Source organism: Schizophyllum commune (genome assembly GCF_000143185.2).
Source record: "Schizophyllum commune H4-8 unplaced genomic scaffold SCHCOscaffold_8, whole genome shotgun sequence".
Classification (NCBI taxonomy): domain Eukaryota; kingdom Fungi; phylum Basidiomycota; class Agaricomycetes; order Agaricales; family Schizophyllaceae; genus Schizophyllum; species Schizophyllum commune.
In genome coordinates this window covers 590,703-607,434 of record NW_026089545.1, presented here as the reverse complement: position 1 = coordinate 607,434, position 16,732 = coordinate 590,703, and the positions used below count along the sequence as shown (strand labels likewise).

Below are 16,732 nucleotides of genomic sequence, written 5' to 3'. Positions count from 1 at the left end.
TGGTTCGGATGAAGTGCTCAGTGGCGCGATACGATATCACAGTGTGATTTGGCCGGTCAGACAATCAGGTGATCGCGTTCTTATGGACCTACAGCGTCACCCAGAGCATTTGTGTCGCCCGAGATGGTATACAGGTAGCTGAGATGCATCCTAGTGTATGCAGGCAGATGAGTACACCATAGAGTCCCTTTACAAGTCGTTCTCGTCCGCATTCAGGATGAGCGTCATGAAGAAGCGCAGCTGCTCCATCCAATAGTCAATGACGATCGCTGTAGCGCAGGTCAGTGCCATTTTCCACCTCCAAACACCTCACACATACCTTCATTCACCGTATGCACGCCACGATCCAGCCCACCGCCCGTGCTTACATCCTTCCCACCATTCTGGTGCGCGTAGCGGAAGATATGTGGCGTGAGATCCCAGTAGAAGCGCGTATCTGAAGAACAACGCCTTCAGCATTTGACGCCATATACGAGGCGTACCTGGCCGCCCTAAAGGAGCACAAGCGCCCCGAAGGAACACAAGCGCCCCGAAGGAACACAAGGACGGCCTCGCCGAATCAATCAACGGACAGCCCAACTCACCAGTATTGCCCGTCCCCATCCCCGGCGCCACGATGATGTTATCCGCGCCCTCGATCCCCCTTTGCGCGTTGAACGTCGTCTTGATCGTGCCCGACAGCACGCGCCACGGGGCCGAGTCGAGCGTCGTCGGCGTCACCGGCGCGGGCTCGAGCGGCGTGGTGAAGGCGGCGCTCAGCGTGAGGGTGCCGGAGGAGGGGGCGTCTGCGCTAGACAGGGCGTCTGCGCTGGACACCTGTTTATCGAACGCGGTGTAGGTGAGGTTGAACTCCTCAGCGAGCGCGGCGAGGCGCTTCGTGTCGAAGTCCATGGTTTGAGAGGTTGAGCTGGCAGGGAATCAGGCTCGGTCTTGGACGATACGTTGGAGGTAGATATACACACCTCTGAGTCGAGATACGGTGATTCACGATCCCGTAAGCTTCCTCCGGCAGCGCGTTCGACTTGACACCGCCGTTGATCCTGTCGAGTGCTAGTTAGTTTAGATTCCTTTCTAAAGGGCAGAAAGCGCACATGGTGATCGCCTGCGTCGTCTGGATCATGCTCTTGTAGAACTTGTTCTGGAACAGGATCTTCTCGAGCCCCTTAAGTGCCGCGTTCGACTTTTGCGACGCCTTGATCAGCGCACGCAGCGGCGCTGACACCTGCGCGCCGTGCTGGCCATAGCACTGCCAGGTTTTGTACAGGGTGTCGTCGCGGGTCTGCAGTACCGGTTAGGAGACAACGCTATAACCCTTAGGGTCTAAGAGAGTTCCCACTCACCAACTCCACCCCAAACGGCTCCTCCTCATACCTCCGCAACAGACTCGCCAACACCCCGATACTCGTATGCGCCGGTGGCACACTCGAGTGCCCGCCCGGCGTCCGCACCTCCACCTTCGTGTCCATGTACCCCTTCTCCGCCACGCTCGGCGTCGCGAACGTCGTGCCGTACTCCTCCACGTACCCGCCGCCCTCGTCTACTAGTAGTGCGAAGGAGTTGGGCCCCCACACGGAGTAGAGGTGGTCGAAGATTTTGCCGGCGCCCTCGAGGCCGGAGGATTCCTCGTCGAAGCCGAACGCGAGGACGACGGTGCGCGTGGGGGTGAAGCTGTGCTCGAGGAGGAGCTCGACGATGGACATGAGGCCGATGAGGCCGCTCTTGTCGTCGTTGGAGCCGCGGCCCCAAAGTTTGTAGCCTGTGAAGCTTGATGAGGTTTATCGTATGTAGCAAGGAGGAAGTCAGCTTACCATCATAGTAGCCCGAGAACGGAGGGTGCGTCCACTCGTCTACCGTGCGGCGTTCAACGGGTACAACGTCTGCACTGCGTCAGAATTGGGGGAGACCAGAGGTATGCAGACACACACCTTGATGCGCGGCAAGCAATATCGGTTTCAGTGACGAATCGCTGCCCGTCCACTCGAAGACAAGGCCGTACGTGTTGACCTTCGTCAATTTCAGCTTCGAGTGACTGCGAAGCACAGCCAATTGAGCATTCATAACACAGAAGGGAAGGACTGTGCGCACACTAGAGGATACGCTTCGGCAAGGTAGTCGTGGAAGGGCTGGAATACATCCCATCGCGGGTCGACACCGATCTCGTCCTGCCCGTCGTACACCTCCGTCCTAGGCACATCGTCGAGTCAGCTCTCACAGGCGCCAGAGCACGCAAGGGGGGAGGGGGGCGATACTCACGGGACCCGAACCGCGCCACCCAGCCACTCGATCGCGCGAGCGCGCGTCTCATTCTTCCCAAGCACCTCCCCAAGTTTGGTGTACACCTCCGCGTTCTTGATCGGCGCGAGCGTCCCCGCTTGCGGGCACTGCGCCGGCGCGTCCTGCCATAGATCGACGAAGGGAGTGACAACTGCGGAGCCCTGCGTGAAGGCGAGGAGCGCGAAGGCGCTAGTGGCGAGCAGGATGCGGCCGAGGGTGATCTTGGGGCTCTTGCGCGCAGCGGGTGGCTGCAAAGCGAGGGGAAGCTCGGTCTTCTCCTGCATCGTGCGTGACAGTCGGAAAGGAGGAAGAGCAATGGGCAGGCTGAGCGGCTTTAGCCCTGCTCGACGCCGCGAGTCATCTTATCGACATTGCCGGCGGCGAGATCAACGCATGACCCACAAGAAGATAAGGTTCGTTATTCCGAGGATGTCGAAGTGCTGTGGTGACTGCTCCCACTTCGGCAGTCTGCAGCAGGAGAGCGTCTGAGGACTGCGTCTGCCTGAGGGAATGATGTACGTCCGCGACAATCGTCAAGGGAACAAATATTTGTTCCCTTCGATTGCTGCGTCACAGTCATGTGACCGCGCCTGTACGCGTCTTGTTCCTGACAGTCACACAGTACAGTAACTGGCGTGCGGCGGGACCTACTCTCGCTCTGTGCCCGGCTATAACAAGCGGCTCGCTTGGATTGTTTTCGGAGACACCACTTTTCGGTCATCCTCGAACGGACGAACTTCACTTGCCCCTAATCTCAGGTTCTCTCTCGCTCACTCGGTCTTGAGCTGTGAATTATGGTCCACCTGCGCTTGAACGAACGCGAAACGAATCCGAACCCTCACATCAACTTCATCTCTGCTCTTCATGCTCACAGCGAAGAGGACCGGGAGAGCGCTAGACAGCTGCTACTCGCCCTTGCCGCTCAAGTGCGCCCCGTCATGAAAGATCATGGCTTCGCTGTGAACAGTCTGGAAGAGGTATGGTTGACGATTCTCAGGTCAAGAGAATCTTGAATAATTACGAACTTCAGTACGAGCACAACAAGGTCTTTCTAGGCAGAAATTGGAACGCTGGAGAGACGATAGGTATGCCCAACTTCGCGCACGCAGAGGCCTTGCAGCTGACGCAATCACTGAGAAGAGCTCGTTCTACGAAGACCGGACGGCTCGTTCATGCCAACTCACTTCATCATGAGTACCCTTTGCCATGAAGTAAGTTTTTACCTTCACTTTTTTGACCTCCCTTTGACCCTTTCCAGCTAGCACATATCAAGGCAAGCCTACCTTGGCTCGACGTGTTCGCTCTGTCTAACGTTCAATTAGCACATGAACCACGGGCCCGACTTCCAAAAGCTTTGGAAGCAGCTTCGCATCGAGGTGCGTAGCTTGCAAGACCGGGGCTATTACGGGGATGGTGCGACCTACCTGACGCTGCCACCTTCCGCTCACTCATCAACCGCATGCAGGGTACTGGTCCTCCGGCACCCGCCTCGGCGACTCGGCCCAAATAGAGGGTCAGGGCGTCGCATCGAGCGAGTACATGCCTGAGTATATGGTACGCCCTCCCTCCTTTCTCTACCCCTTCTGAACTTTCATCAACTTCCTTCGTCTCCGTTTATCCTGCTGACCTCCACTCCCCCAGTGCGGCGGCGCCCAATCCCGGACACGGCCAACCGCCATACGGCGTCGCCGCGGTGGGCCCCGCCGCCCTCGAGAAACCGTCGCCTCCCTCCACACCGGCCGGCAGACGGCGAAGAGGCGCAAGGCGGGCGCGCGGGTGACATCGAAGTATGCCTTCGAAGGTGAAGGCGCGACGCTGGGTGAAGCGGGCGGGAAGGGCGCGGGGTTCAGAAAGCAGGCTGCCAGGTGGGTTATAGTTCAGGATAACACACCAAAGTGGGTTATGAGGGGCTGACGAGCACTATAGCAAATCAGCCCGCGAGGAGCGCCTGGCAGCGATCGAGAAGAGACTGCGGGGATTGCAGGGGTCGGCTGGTCAGTCGCACAGCTCTGATGGCGCTAGCACGATATGCTCAACAACCGATATCGCAGCCTCCTCAGCTTCCACCACCCCTCCGGAACCATCCCCAGACGTCCTTGAAATCGACTCCGACTCCGACGAAGAGGACCGCATCGAGGAGACTGATTACGAGCGCCGGCAACGACTCAAAGAGGCTGAAGATGGGGGTGATGGAGTAGAAGGAATCATCTCGTGGGACGACTACGCAGACGACTTCATCTTTGGGAAGCCCGGCGGCTCGGCGACCGATCCCACCGGCCCTTCTCCGCCGGCATCCTCGTCGACGCGGACCCCCACTTCCAAGTCGACGCGGACCCCTACTTCCAAGGCCTCGGGATCCGCTACGAAGGGCAAAGCCCCCGCCTCCATCGGCCTCGGGAAGCTCGTCCAGAGCGAGATTGACCTGCGGGAGAAGGAAGCCGTCGGCTTAGCACCCGTCAAGAACGAGGCGACGCGCAAGCTGGGTGGCAGGCCGCAAGCGAGGAAGGGCGAGCGCGCTGAATCAAGTACGGCCTCCGAGTGCGCTGTATCCAGTGCGGCCACCGAGCGCGTTGTGATGAGTACGGTCTCCGAGCGCGCTGCATCAAGTATAGCCTCGAGATCCCCGCCGGTCGCGTCTTCAGCTTCTACCCCTCCCGCTGAAGCGGATATAGAATGGTCTTGTTTGGCTTGTACTTTGTGAGTGGCTCCTGTATCTGCAATGCTATAGTCGGTTAATCGTACATCATGCATCATGGTACACAGCATTAATGCCCCTGGCCATCTCGCGTGCAGTATTTGCGCAACACCGAGAGGAGGAAGTCTTGCAGCATAGCTGTTTCCGACGTCAGTCATCTGTGCAAAGCGAATCTATGATGCTTTCCCCAGTTGCTAATCTACAATCCATATGGTTGAACCCTTGTAATACAAACACCCTGTACAGTATATGCAGTGGTGTCCGTCGATGTCCAGATGCAGATCCTGATTCTGTGCTATGGGTTGCGCCTTTGGCCTTTTTACGCGGCAACGTCGGGCGCGTTCTTGATGAGCTCCATATGAGCCTCGCTACGGGGCACGAGCATGCACTCGAATGGTGCCGGATGACTGTGAACATGGTCAGCAGCTCGTCTTCACACGACCGCAATCGCCAGCCCTCACCGAATCATGAACCCGCAATAATCGCCCTTGATCGGCACCTCCTTCCCATCGCGCTTCAGCGGCACGACCGTGAAGCACGCCAGCACCGACGCCGCCGCGATCCACATCACCGCCTCGCCCAGATACCTCCCCACGCAGATGCGGCGCCCAAACCCGAACGTGAACGGCTCCTGCTTGAGCAGCTCGGGCTCGAGGTAGCGCTCCGGCTTGAACGCCTCGGGCTCGGGGAACATCTCCGGGTTGTAGCCCATGCACCACGTGTTGGCGACGAGGGAGGTGCCCTTGGGGATGAACTGGCCCTCGTAGATGATGTCCTGCGTGGTGTCGTGCGGCGTGACGAGCGGGATGGCGGGGTGCATGCGCATGACTTCCTTCAGGATCGCGTCGATGAAGGCTGGGCGAGGGGTCAGGGTCAGTGGGAGGCGGAGGGTGCCGAGGGAGGTCTACGGACGGAGGTGCGGGCGGTCATCGTGGGTTGGGAGGCGCTCGCCGATGACGGCGTCGATCTCGGCCTGCGCGCGAGCCTGGACCTCGGGATGCCGCACCATCTCGAGCAAGAAGGAACGCAGGGTGGAGTTGGTCGTGTCGGCCGCGGCTGAGGATGCTCGCTCAGTACTGCGTCTACGCGGGCAGTCAAATGTACGAACCAGAGAAGGCCATCGCGGTGACGCCCTCCGCGTACTTCTCTTCCTCCTCATTCGTTGCAGACTCGATGAGCTCCTTCGCCCACGATGGCGGTGCCGTACCCTCTGCCTGCACAGCGTCAATGGAGTGTAACAGCTTGTTATTGGGCAACGCACTATGCGCTCTTTCACTACGTTGAAGGGCAATTCGCGCATCTCCTTCACCAGCTGCCTAGACTTGGCTGCTGTGCGGTGGAACGTCGCGCCCGGGAACCATTCCGGAAGGTAGCGCACTGCGAGGATAAGCATTAGCTCCCGAATCACCACGTACAGAGTTTCAGGCCGTACATGGAGGAATGAGGTCCAGAAGCTGGGAACCAGGCAAAATGGCGTCGTCGAGAATGCGGATGGCACTGATCGTGGCGTCCATGATCTTGTCGTGGTCCGCCATGATCTCGATCCCGTAGGTCAAGTAAATCGCCGCCGATGCGACATAGCTGGAGAACGGCGTTCAGGATATGTCTTCGTTCAGGCTGCTTACGCCTTCAGTCCGAAGAGTACGCACAACTCAAAGTGCTTGATGACCTCGGTCGGCTCGGCCTGGAGGTTGCGCAGGAGCTCGCGTGACTTGCGCAGGATGACGGGGTGGAGTTTGGGTATGGCGGGGAGGTTGAACTGCTGGTGGAAGATGCGGCGGCTGCGGCGCCAGTCATCGCCGTACGGCTTCAGGCCGACGTTCACGTCCCAGGCCATCCTGATGGGTTGTTAACGCTCTCTAACCCTGTTTCGCAGTCTAGATGCTTACAGCTTGATCATTGTATTCCCAGGCCGATCGGAGGTGATGCGCGACATCTTCTCCAGCAGGTCGTTTGCCGTCCGCACCGAGTTCACGATCACGATGTGCTTGCCGAGCGCGGTCAAGTGGATGAGCTCCCCGTAGGTCTTGGACCACTCCGTGTACGTCTTGAAGGGCTCCTCGTGTGGCAGTTGGTTCATGTTTCCGATGATGGGTGCGCCCTTCGGCCCCGGCGGGTACGGCAGTTGGTCCTTCTTGGTAAGGACAGAGTAGATGGCGACGCCCGTAGCGAGCGTGCCCACGAGCCCAAGAGACCATGCAGACGGAGCCATCTTCGAGCACGAAGTGAAGAAGGGGGAGGCGAGAGACTAGCAGGAAACCCCCCGCGGATCATGGATGGGGTACTTATAGGGCGCGCTCGGAGTGTATGTATGGCGATGATGCTCGATGATGGCGAGGTGCGCGAGTCGTAGCGTTTCCAATGATAACAACGGTGTGCATGCGGGTCAGGCTGATACGCTCTGCAAGGCCCTGATCTGAGGACCGTCTTTGAGAGCCAGGCCGTCGTGAGCGGCACAAAAGAGCTGAGGGAGGTGAGTTTCATCGGGTGGGCCTTCAATTCAAGAGGTTTCTCCTCGTTCGAAGCTGTTTGTACTCGTCAGATTCAACATAAAGCGCGCCTTTTCTGAACTCGGAGCGCTCACGGAACAGTGCTGGGTCCGTGAACCGTCCAGTGCCGGATGTCGCAAGCGGTGGGTGTTTACAAATGACGCGGGCCAATGCCGATGCCTGCATTGAAGTTTGAGGCAAGAATATGGCTGAGAGCGTCGCCTGGGATTGCTCGAAGCCGTAACTCAGTCGGCGGATGCACAGGACTCGACTGAAGATCGTCGGTAGGAAGCTCGTGCTTGGGCTGAGAAGAGAAGAGAAGGAGTAGGAACAAAAAATCAATGATATAAGCTCGTGGGAAGCGGAGTCCAACTTCGCAATGATCCAACATGGTCAGCAATGTCGCAAGGTGATCAGCAGGCACCTTGTCCACAATCCTTCATCTTCACTCACAGGCAGCCCTACCAAACAAGCCGATAAGGGTGCATGCCCCGAGTGAAGTGAGAATGAAGGGCAAGTCGGATATACTCCACGCAGTTCTTGTAGGGATTTATCCGACTACGCGGTCCTCGTGGCGATCGAAAGCTGGGTCAAGACCGTGCAGCAGACAACTCAGGATGGTAGGCGCTCCGTGGTTCCGTTCCATCACACATATGTGCAAGATGGAAAATCGCAGGGTCCACGCCGATGAAAGTAAGTGACCTAGAAGAAATGAGTATCTTTAGAATGCCGGATTACCTGAAACGGTCTTGAATACCTTCCATTTTGGGACTGAGTGGTGTCACGTGTACTCAATGCGCCCAAAGGGCGGTTCATGCTGCCCGTGAACGTTGCTTCCTCCCTTCGCGCACGCAAATAAACCTTCCTATCCCTCTCATCACTCGAACTTGGACGGAGAAGGGACGATGCAGCTATCGAAGTCCAACATCAACAGCTTTCCAGGCACGCCCACGTGCACAGCCACATGTATGAATGCGCCTCGCCGCCAGCATCCAGCCTTGGCGCGGCCGCATTCCTCTTCTCCCACCCATCGCACGGCAGTCTCCGTCACTGAGCTGGCTGTCTGAGTCTCGCATATCGCGCATCGCCGACCCGCCCTACAGCCACCGGACCATTCAATCGAGACACAGCGTGCTCGGCAGCTACAGGACCGGCTCACGATCTTCTCAGGCGCTTATTGTCCACAGCATTGGCCAGGCGGCGTGCGACCGTATATAATCAAGCACGCCTTCCGGGTCTGAACACCACCTTGGCTCCTTCTGTCATCCACCTACTCCACAAACTATACCCTCCACACCCATCAATCCTCCCGCCATGTCCTTCGCTCGCCGCCCGTCGCACAAGCGTAGCATCTCCCTCGACATCGAGCTGCAGGAGATCGAGGACCCGGTGCAGCCCTCAAAGCACATCGATGAGTCCTTCCGGCGCGTACAGATCCACGGTGCGTGCGCCTGCCCCTGCGCTGGTGTCTCAGACTCACCCCGCTCCCTGCAGTCACCGGCGCCACAGGCCTCCCCTCTCCATCCCGGAGCGCCTCAAAGACCCCCGCAGCCTACGTGCGCGTGAAGTCAGCCGAGTTCGACAACACGCCTGTAACGGTGAACTCAAGCGTCGCGTCACGAAGCACGGATCCGACTTGGGGGGAGAACCTCACTGCGTACGCGACGATATCCTGTATCCCGATCGAAACGGTATACTCAGCTGCTCTACAGCTTTCTGACGCGCACGGACAAACAGATCAGCCTGGCGGTGTACCATCGCGCGGCGTGGCCGGGGAAGCATGTCCAGCTGTGCTACTCGGAGCCGTTCACGATCGACGAGCTGCTCAACATGCCCGGGGCTGACTCCCGCGACACTCGTGCGTACTCCGGATTGCACGTTCTTCGTATCAGCTAACATCACTCTAGCCCTGGCGCTTGACATGAACCTCTCCATCCCGCAACCACTCGGCAGCCCCATGCCCAAACTCTTCATCAACGCACGCGAAATTGCCTCCCAGGAGAGCGCCCTCGTCGCCATAAACCGCTCCAAGGCCCGCCGTCTCGCCGCCATGGCCGCAGGCGGCAAAGACCGCACCACCCGCCTCATCGAATCGGAGAACCTACGACGCGGACGTAGTGTCTCAGTCTCCTTCGCCGACGTCGTCAACAAGGCGAACGAAACGACAAGCGAAGAGACTGTCGCCTCCGTCGTTACCCTTCCACAATGACCTCTCCCGCCTTCATGACACTCTATGTACGACCGTTCTGGTATAGGAAACCATCGTCCCGGTAGATACCCATCCATGCATGCGCTCCGTCCTGTAGCCATACTCGACCGACCGACTGACCTTGCTTTCCTTGTTGGATTGTTCATGCTACGATGCTTGCAACTGCTTTGCTATCGAGGTTTAGTCGAGCTCACGCTCATCTTATCGCTTCACTTGACTTCACTAATAGACGCTTCTTTCATCTCCGGGAGCCATGCCGCGGTTCATCGTCCATTAAATAATTAAGACAACACGCTTTCGCGCGTCTACATGCGTACGAGGTACGTATCCGTGTTTGCTCATGCAGGTAGCTCGAACTTCTGCCCGTGCAAGACCCTAGACGCGCATTAGACCAGCTCGTGCAGAGAACGCAGGTCACTCACTTGGTGACATAAACGTAGAAGAAGTCAAGGTACAAGCCCGTCTGCACCAGTCCCGCAACAATGGCGATCGGGTCCACCTGGCCCTCCGAGAAGTACCTGTATATCCAGTTCGGGATATACAACGCGCGGTACGCGCCCAGGGCAGCGAGGTAGTGCGTCGTGATCGTCTCCGCCTCGCCTGTGCGCTGCAGGATGAAGAGCTGGGGGAGGATGGCGACCGCCTCGAGGAAGATGGAGAAGGACCAGAGGATCTCGGACGGGGTGAACGCGTAGTTGAAGATGAGCGCGAGCACGGCGCACGGGCCGACGAGGTATTCGACCCGGAAGGTGTCGAGCGACGGGTCCTGCGTTGGGCTGGGGGTGATGTCAGCGGCGCGTTGGTGACGGCGGGATGCAAAGCGATCGACGCCTCCCGGAAAATGCGCTGTGGAGTCGGCGAGGCCGGTACGAGCGCCCTCAACATGGCCTGTACGCGAGGGGCGCTCAGGTCATTGTTGTCTGGCGAAGCCTTGTGCTCGTACAGCGCACAAGCTATGCACCGTGAACTCTCCCGACGCAGGCACAACAAGCAGTATGTGCTTTCCTTAGCGCTTGCTAGCGAGCAGCGCGCTTGCAAGTTCTCGCCGCGACTCGACGTGGCACGCCTGGCATCATCTCTCGCGTGGGGAGCGGGGGAGCAGGGGTCGTCTCTCGTTCGCAACAAGCTGGGTTAAAGAGGGGAGAGGAACGCACCGGAAGCGGAATTTCATGAGGTAGAGGATGTAGCAGCTGCTGGCAATGAAGAAGATCTTCATGACGGTGTTGTAGAAGGAGATGTAGCGGGTGAACAGGTCGAGGTAGCGCGTCACGAAGACGGTTACATAGAGCGCCTGGGTCTTGAACGAGATTCCTGGTGTGGGGGTTGAGGTGAGGGGAAATCCAGTAATGTTTAGAGTTCTTGACGCACCTCTACATGACCGCGTCGTGTGGATTTTCTGGATGAGGATGAGGATGGAGGCCAAGTGTGAGAGATCGCCTGCGGGGACGCTGTGGTTGAGTACCCAGTCCGTGCCTTCGATACATTCCGCGCACCAAGAAGTCTGAACAGATTCATGGCGGGCGGGCGTTGCACAGATGAAGGGTCGTGGCGAGGTCGCGGTTTAAACCAAGTCGCTCGCTGCGCGCCGCCAGCTTGACGTGGAGGCCACGTGATTTTAGATTGCCTGCGGCATCTCCCGAGCTTGACACTCCTTGTTTTCTACCGCCATCATGGTCTGCGATGCGACACGTCGAGCAGAGGTCATTCACCCAGGCAAGTTCAGACTTCATTTCTCCTCTCGTGATGCCCTAGTAAAAGGTTCGACTCCCTCGCAATGCCTGCCGCTGCGTAGCGGAACCGCTCTCGTACCCCGCGCCCTTGGATTCGAGCCCATAATTGTCAATTCCCCAGCATGCCGTCTAGAGACCTACGCGGCCTGCTGTAAGGCTCGACAGAAATTTTCGCCTATTGCGACGCCACATAGGCTGCTACGGCCCCGAGAACCGCCGGTCTAGCGAGCAAAGGCGGCGTCGCACACGCGAGGATCACCCTCGCGAACATTCGTCCCAGCTGAGCCCGTGCGGGATATCGCGTCCTTGCGATACCTTTCACCCCGCTCGGGTGGTCTCCGGATGTGGTTATCCTGTATACAGACGAGACAATACACGCACCCGCCATAAGCGCGCAGGCTAGAGCCTATGCCTGTGACGTGTGGTTGCGGGTGCACAAGAGTGCTCGAATTAGTTGAGAGGGTGCGGGCGTGTGTGGTGCAGGGGCTTCTACGTTTGGTGGTTATGCAGCGGGGGAGGCATGAGATCACTCTTCTTCCTGATTTTCTTCTGCTGTGTCGTGGCCACCGTTCTCTTGTTCATTGTGCTGATCCCTTTTCTCTTTAGGTGTTGCCAGCGATGCAAGTAGCTACAACAATATGCCACTTGGATCACCGATTTTCTATAGCGTAGCTTCTATTCGGGCCCTGTGCCTTGTACAACACCTTCTTTGCATCAACCACGAAAGTTCCACGCCTACTTCCCATGGAGACTCCTTCGAGCTACCTTCAGACTACAGGCCGAAGACATCCGACTTGGGACTGTATGCTGAATTTGCAGCTCTGACGAAAGCCTGCCAGAGCGGTGTTCAACATAGGACACACATGATAACCACGTGAGAAGTCGTCCCCGGTCGCCAGAGCAACTGCGCCACCGCCCTGCGATAGGCCGTCGCTCATCTGATCGGAGTGCCAAGCTGCGAACGCGACAACGCGCGGGTGCCGCAGAGCATACTCAGAGAGGCAATATGTAAGTATCGTCCCCGACGGTGACGCCAGTTCACCTCCCTTCCCCTCCTCCTCCATCGTCGGGTCGCCTCGTTCTTTGTTTGCCTGACCCTCCCCCGCGCACGCTCCCCACAGCGTGCAATCACCACGGCGCGCCTTCAGCGCGATCTATCGCGTGTTCCTCGGACACCGCGTACCTTCCTCACGCTCGAGCGGACCAGGCTGCGGCGGCATTACCCCGGTGGCCCGCGCACTCCTGCTGCGCATCGTGGCCCGTCGCGAACCTCCGCCCAGCAACCACGGAAGCCGACCCAAATACTGCTGGGCAGTAGGCTATCGAGTGCCTAGTTGCATGCTCTAGGGACCCCTTTACTTCTATCCGTCTTGACCTCACCTCTCGCGCTCTCCCTCCGTTCTAATCCGTGCAAGCACCTCGACCCGCGCTGGGACCGACTCGCTGACCCGCGCCTCTCGCGCCCCTCAAGACTGGCTTCGACACTCCCGCCCCCGCCACGCTCTCTTTAATCCCCTCTCCCTTCATTCATGTATGGCGGCGGGAGCTCCCTTGACCCTGCTTCTCCTCACAATCATCCTCTGTCTCTCCGCGGTCAACGCGCTCTACATTCCTGTTGATGGTTGTCGCCCGCCCCTCGCCCTCGCCCCGCGCAGCGTGCGCGCCAACGTCCTCCTGGCGCACGCCCCTCTTCTCCCAGCGCCCTTCCTCCCCCGCGACTCCCTCGTGCCTCATGCACCGTATCTCGCCCGCGATGCCAAGGTCGTCAACACAACGGCTGGCCTGCAGGTCGTCGACGGCGAGGGGAATACGGTCGCGCAGGGATCCGCGAGCGATGGAGGCGGCTCAGGTCGTGACGTCTCTGCGATCATCTGGATGGGCGGGACGCTCGCTGTCGGTGTACCCCTGCTGCTCGCGGGCATTCGGGGCTGGCGATTGACCACAGGCGCCGGCATCGGCGTCTCAGCGGCTGTTCTGTGTACGTCCCTTCTCACTATTCTGTGTGGCTATAATGCTAACGTTTTGTCCTGCTCGTGCTTTGCTCATCCTTTCCACACTCTCAATCGCACGACCACTTAGCCTGGGCTGCCTTCATCAATACTCTCAACGACGAAGGGCTTCCCGACCTTGTGCTCACCGCCATCGTCGGCGGCTTCTTCCTCCTCGGCTTCATTCTCGGGCTCTTCAACTTCGCCCGCGGCGCCGCCATTGGGCTCATCGGCATGGCCGGTGGCCTCGCGTTCGGCGTGCGCATCGCGATCATCAAGGAGGGCCTGCTGTTTCCGGTCGACAGCCTGTACGCGATCAACTGGGTCGTGGCAGGGATATTTGGCGCAGCGGGTGGCCTGTTAGTGATCTGGAAACAGCGCGCGGGATTGGTGAGTTGCAATGGCACGGTAGAGAAAGTGAGAAGTGTCAGGCTGACCGGAATCTGGCTTCAGTTGCTAGGCTGCGCTTCGATTGGGTCGTTCTTGACGGGCCTAGGTGTTGACCTCATCCTGAACAAACAAGATGGGATTGGAAGAGGACTCATTCTCCTCTTCGACCGAAATTCGGCGCATCTGGTGGTGCGTGCAAATTGTCGGTGTGAACGCGCAGCCTTACCCATCTATCCTCACAGGATCTAGCCGACGGCTACCATCCTACCCTGCGGACCCGCATCATCATCTACGCCTCTCTCGGCGCGACGTGAGTCCGGTTGTCTGCCGTTCTGTGTAGTATAGACTGACTCATACATACAGTCCCGTTCTGGCCTTCGCGCAGCATCGCATATTCCGCCACCCCTTCTCCCGGAAGTCCGTCCCCGACGACTCTGCGCTGCAAGTGGACTATCGCGACTCCGTTGTCGAGAAGTGGCGCATGACGACGGGCTCCTGGCTACACTCCCTCTGGGACGGCTCGGGAAGCAAGACCGCCAATCCGAACCGCTTCACCGTGAACTAAGTAGCTTTTCCCGTCACTCCTCAGACGTTGCTATCGCATACCTGCTTGAATGACCCGACTTCTCCCTGCGCTCAGCCGCACATTCACACCCTCGCGAGGCAAGCCCTCGACCCTTGCTTTCTCTCTCCGCGGTGTTACCGCTCCCAACGATATCAGTCTGGATACCTGTCGCTCTTTTGACCTCACCTTCGCTTGCACTCTTGCACCTGTACTACCACCATCACTAGATTCGTCTACGTTACCTCTGCTTGTTTTGGCGCTACAGAAGTGTGTAGAGAGATCTATGGACTGTAATCTTCACGAAGTACATACCGCATGTTGTACGGATGTACGGTCTATGTCATCGAAAAAAAAAGCCGTACTGCTTGAATTTGCGGCTTACCATGTCCTGCATCATATAGCGTGGTAAGGGTCACAACGAATGTAGTGTCCGAAGACCGTTATGGTTATATTGGGAACAGAGAACAGGGTAGGTAGTACAAGACGTGTCGAGCTCAACGTGATATATGCTACAGATCCGTGCGATGGCGAACGTGAAAGCACAACAACAAAGACGAGGGTGTACTACGATTGTTCGAAGGGCCGGAAGTAACGATAGGCGTGCCGCTGTGGCTGACTGTGTCGGCCACCGGGCTGCGTTATGGCGCAAGCGCGTTAAGGACGAAGGAGTGCAAGTGCCAGCGCCGGTGATGGCGAGGCTGTTCGCTCGCGCGCGAAGGTCCTCTTGGGAGCGGCAGTGGGTGCGTGCTGAACGTCCTGCTTCATTACTTCGTCGAGGTGGCGGTCGCATCGTATACCAGGTTCAACCCCGTGCCCTCCACGAGCATCGCGTTGAGCTCCTTGAGTGCATCGGGGTCCACCTCGGGGTGCACGCTCCGCATCAGCGGCTGGCGCGCCTCGCAGGCAGCGCCGATGAATCCCCCGAGCCATTTGTCTATTCGGTTCGCCATGCCGCCCACAGTGTTGGCGTCCAGGTCCGCCACGGACTTCAGGTAGCACGCAAAGTCCTCCAAGAACTCGCGCCATTCACCGGATCGGAGGCTGACATCGTGGCGCAGGGCGCGGAGGGTGACGACCTCGAGCTTCTTGAACTCGTTGAAGTGACCGTGGGTGATTTGAGCACTGGAAGTATGGCTGGATGAGTACGTGCAACAGCAAAGCAGAGGGACAGAAAGCACTCACACTCTCGGCTTGCAGTCCGCGAGCGCCTTCCAGGCCAGAATCAAGCTCAACTCGAAGAGGCGCTTGACGACGACCGTCACGCTCTCGTGAAGGCACGGCTCAGCGAGGAGCGGGCTAGGGACCAACCTCCCCGCGAAGCGGAGCGCCGCCAGCAGGGTATGGTCCGCGGGGGCGGCCTCTCGAAGGACTTCCCAAACGGCCTGGATAGCGCCCTGAAACAGCGACCCGTTCGTATCGAAGTGAAGTCTGTACTTCTCATCAGCAAGCCGTATAGTCAAAGCTGTAACAAACGAACTTACGGCTCGTTAGGCTTGTCTTGCGCGGGAGCGATGATGCGACGGAGGAGGTACGGGCCCGCCAACTTTGCGAGGACTGGGTAGTGGCCCATCAGTTCGTACGGCTCTCTGTCAGACTGCCCAGTGATCCCCTCGTTGATGTACCGTCGGCCGGGCTCTGTGAGCTCCCACAGCGACTCCGGCGTAGACATCTCGAAGACGCTGCCGGCGAAGTAGAACATCGGCCGCGCTGAAGGTGTTACTGTCGGCGGGTCCCGCAAGGTGACCATAGTAGGGGGACCGCCGTGCGCCATGGGATTCGGCTGCGAGACAGTCCACTGAACCGCACCGTACGGTGCGCTCTGAGCGGCGAAGTGTTCTGTAGCGATCACACCTCCGAAGGGCTGGGTGAACGCGCCTGGCGCGGGCGGCTGGATGGCCTGCAAGACCCGCCTCGCTGGGTGGGTCGTGGATGATGCTGACTGCGTGCGCATCTCGGTATGGAGGGAAGGGGGTATTCTGGGGTCGGTTGCGCGAAAGCGATAGGTCGTCCAGCAGGGTATGCAGTGCGGAAGCTGCTTTCTCGGCGTCGGCTGGGTATGAGCGTGTCAGGCTCGGTGGCACAGGACACAAGGGCAGACTGGTGACGGTCAATAGACAAGAGCTGCGCCGTTATATACCGCGACCAAGCAATGGTCTGCCACCCGGGCACGTGTATATGGCCAAAAAGTCTGCCTGGAAGGGCGATGATGAGCATCGGTAGATGGCCCCAAGCAACGAGGCGTCGATTGACCCTTGTGCAAGCAGCGTAAGCGCAGTCATTTCTGTGGGGAAGGCGTCAGGATTTGCGGGGAATGAGGCCATTCCAGGTCGAGGCGCACCTGTAAGAGCGTCGACGGGTCATTGTCCTCCTTTTAGGGCAGATCTTCGGCTGG

At 58.7% G+C, this 16,732-nt stretch overlaps 7 protein-coding genes across 7 annotated transcripts; 3 read left to right on the top strand and 4 right to left on the bottom strand.

Annotated features, from left to right (window-relative positions):
* Positions 1-27: 27 nt before the first annotated feature.
* SCHCODRAFT_02630895 (carboxypeptidase S) lies at positions 28-2,610 on the bottom strand. The gene is made up of 10 exons (XM_050345635.1): positions 2,254-2,610; positions 2,086-2,184; positions 1,926-2,029; positions 1,809-1,877; positions 1,341-1,756; positions 1,092-1,279; positions 963-1,040; positions 585-907; positions 320-436; positions 28-269 (listed from the first exon to the last, which is right to left on the bottom strand). The coding sequence occupies exons 1-10, from the start codon at positions 2,556-2,558 to the stop codon at positions 190-192; spliced, it is 1,779 nt and encodes a 592-aa protein (XP_050199136.1). The 5' UTR covers positions 2,559-2,610; the 3' UTR covers positions 28-189.
* A 458-nt stretch (positions 2,611-3,068) lies between these two features.
* SCHCODRAFT_02508955 (WLM-domain-containing protein) lies at positions 3,069-5,107 on the top strand (the record flags this gene model as incomplete). The annotated part of the gene is made up of 10 exons (XM_003030213.1): positions 3,069-3,251; positions 3,305-3,359; positions 3,412-3,485; positions 3,597-3,687; positions 3,740-3,828; positions 3,916-4,143; positions 4,193-4,268; positions 4,335-4,799; positions 4,947-4,971; positions 5,038-5,107. 10 exons carry the CDS (start codon positions 3,069-3,071, stop codon positions 5,105-5,107), a joined length of 1,356 nt encoding a protein of 451 aa, XP_003030259.1.
* Positions 5,108-5,111: 4 nt separating this feature from the next.
* SCHCODRAFT_02336307 (cytochrome P450) lies at positions 5,112-7,370 on the bottom strand. The gene is made up of 8 exons (XM_003030646.2): positions 6,859-7,370; positions 6,619-6,807; positions 6,402-6,550; positions 6,231-6,346; positions 6,078-6,183; positions 5,882-6,025; positions 5,431-5,824; positions 5,112-5,376 (listed from the first exon to the last, which is right to left on the bottom strand). The coding sequence occupies exons 1-8, from the start codon at positions 7,179-7,181 to the stop codon at positions 5,289-5,291; spliced, it is 1,509 nt and encodes a 502-aa protein (XP_003030692.1). The 5' UTR covers positions 7,182-7,370; the 3' UTR covers positions 5,112-5,288.
* A 1,402-nt stretch (positions 7,371-8,772) lies between these two features.
* Positions 8,773-9,667, top strand: SCHCODRAFT_02669309 (uncharacterized protein; the record flags this gene model as incomplete). The annotated part of the gene is made up of 4 exons (XM_003030214.2): positions 8,773-8,899; positions 8,953-9,115; positions 9,171-9,316; positions 9,366-9,667. 4 exons carry the CDS (start codon positions 8,773-8,775, stop codon positions 9,665-9,667), a joined length of 738 nt encoding a protein of 245 aa, XP_003030260.1.
* Positions 9,668-9,909: 242 nt separating this feature from the next.
* Positions 9,910-11,243, bottom strand: SCHCODRAFT_02336258 (ER lumen protein retaining receptor). Its single transcript, XM_003030647.2, has 5 exons — positions 11,161-11,243; positions 11,036-11,104; positions 10,822-10,978; positions 10,090-10,443; positions 9,910-10,042 (listed from the first exon to the last, which is right to left on the bottom strand). The coding sequence occupies exons 1-5, from the start codon at positions 11,180-11,182 to the stop codon at positions 10,006-10,008; spliced, it is 639 nt and encodes a 212-aa protein (XP_003030693.1). The 5' UTR covers positions 11,183-11,243; the 3' UTR covers positions 9,910-10,005.
* A 1,687-nt stretch (positions 11,244-12,930) lies between these two features.
* SCHCODRAFT_02669307 (uncharacterized protein) lies at positions 12,931-14,340 on the top strand (the record flags this gene model as incomplete). Its single annotated transcript, XM_003030215.2, has 5 exons — positions 12,931-13,375; positions 13,477-13,775; positions 13,839-13,964; positions 14,018-14,085; positions 14,139-14,340. 5 exons carry the CDS (start codon positions 12,931-12,933, stop codon positions 14,338-14,340), a joined length of 1,140 nt encoding a protein of 379 aa, XP_003030261.1.
* A 430-nt stretch (positions 14,341-14,770) lies between these two features.
* On the bottom strand, positions 14,771-16,621 carry SCHCODRAFT_02546277 (uncharacterized protein). The gene is made up of 3 exons (XM_003030648.3): positions 15,822-16,621; positions 15,523-15,768; positions 14,771-15,462 (listed from the first exon to the last, which is right to left on the bottom strand). Exons 1-3 carry the CDS (start codon positions 16,289-16,291, stop codon positions 15,105-15,107), a joined length of 1,074 nt encoding a protein of 357 aa, XP_003030694.1. The 5' UTR covers positions 16,292-16,621; the 3' UTR covers positions 14,771-15,104.
* Positions 16,622-16,732: the final 111 nt, after the last annotated feature.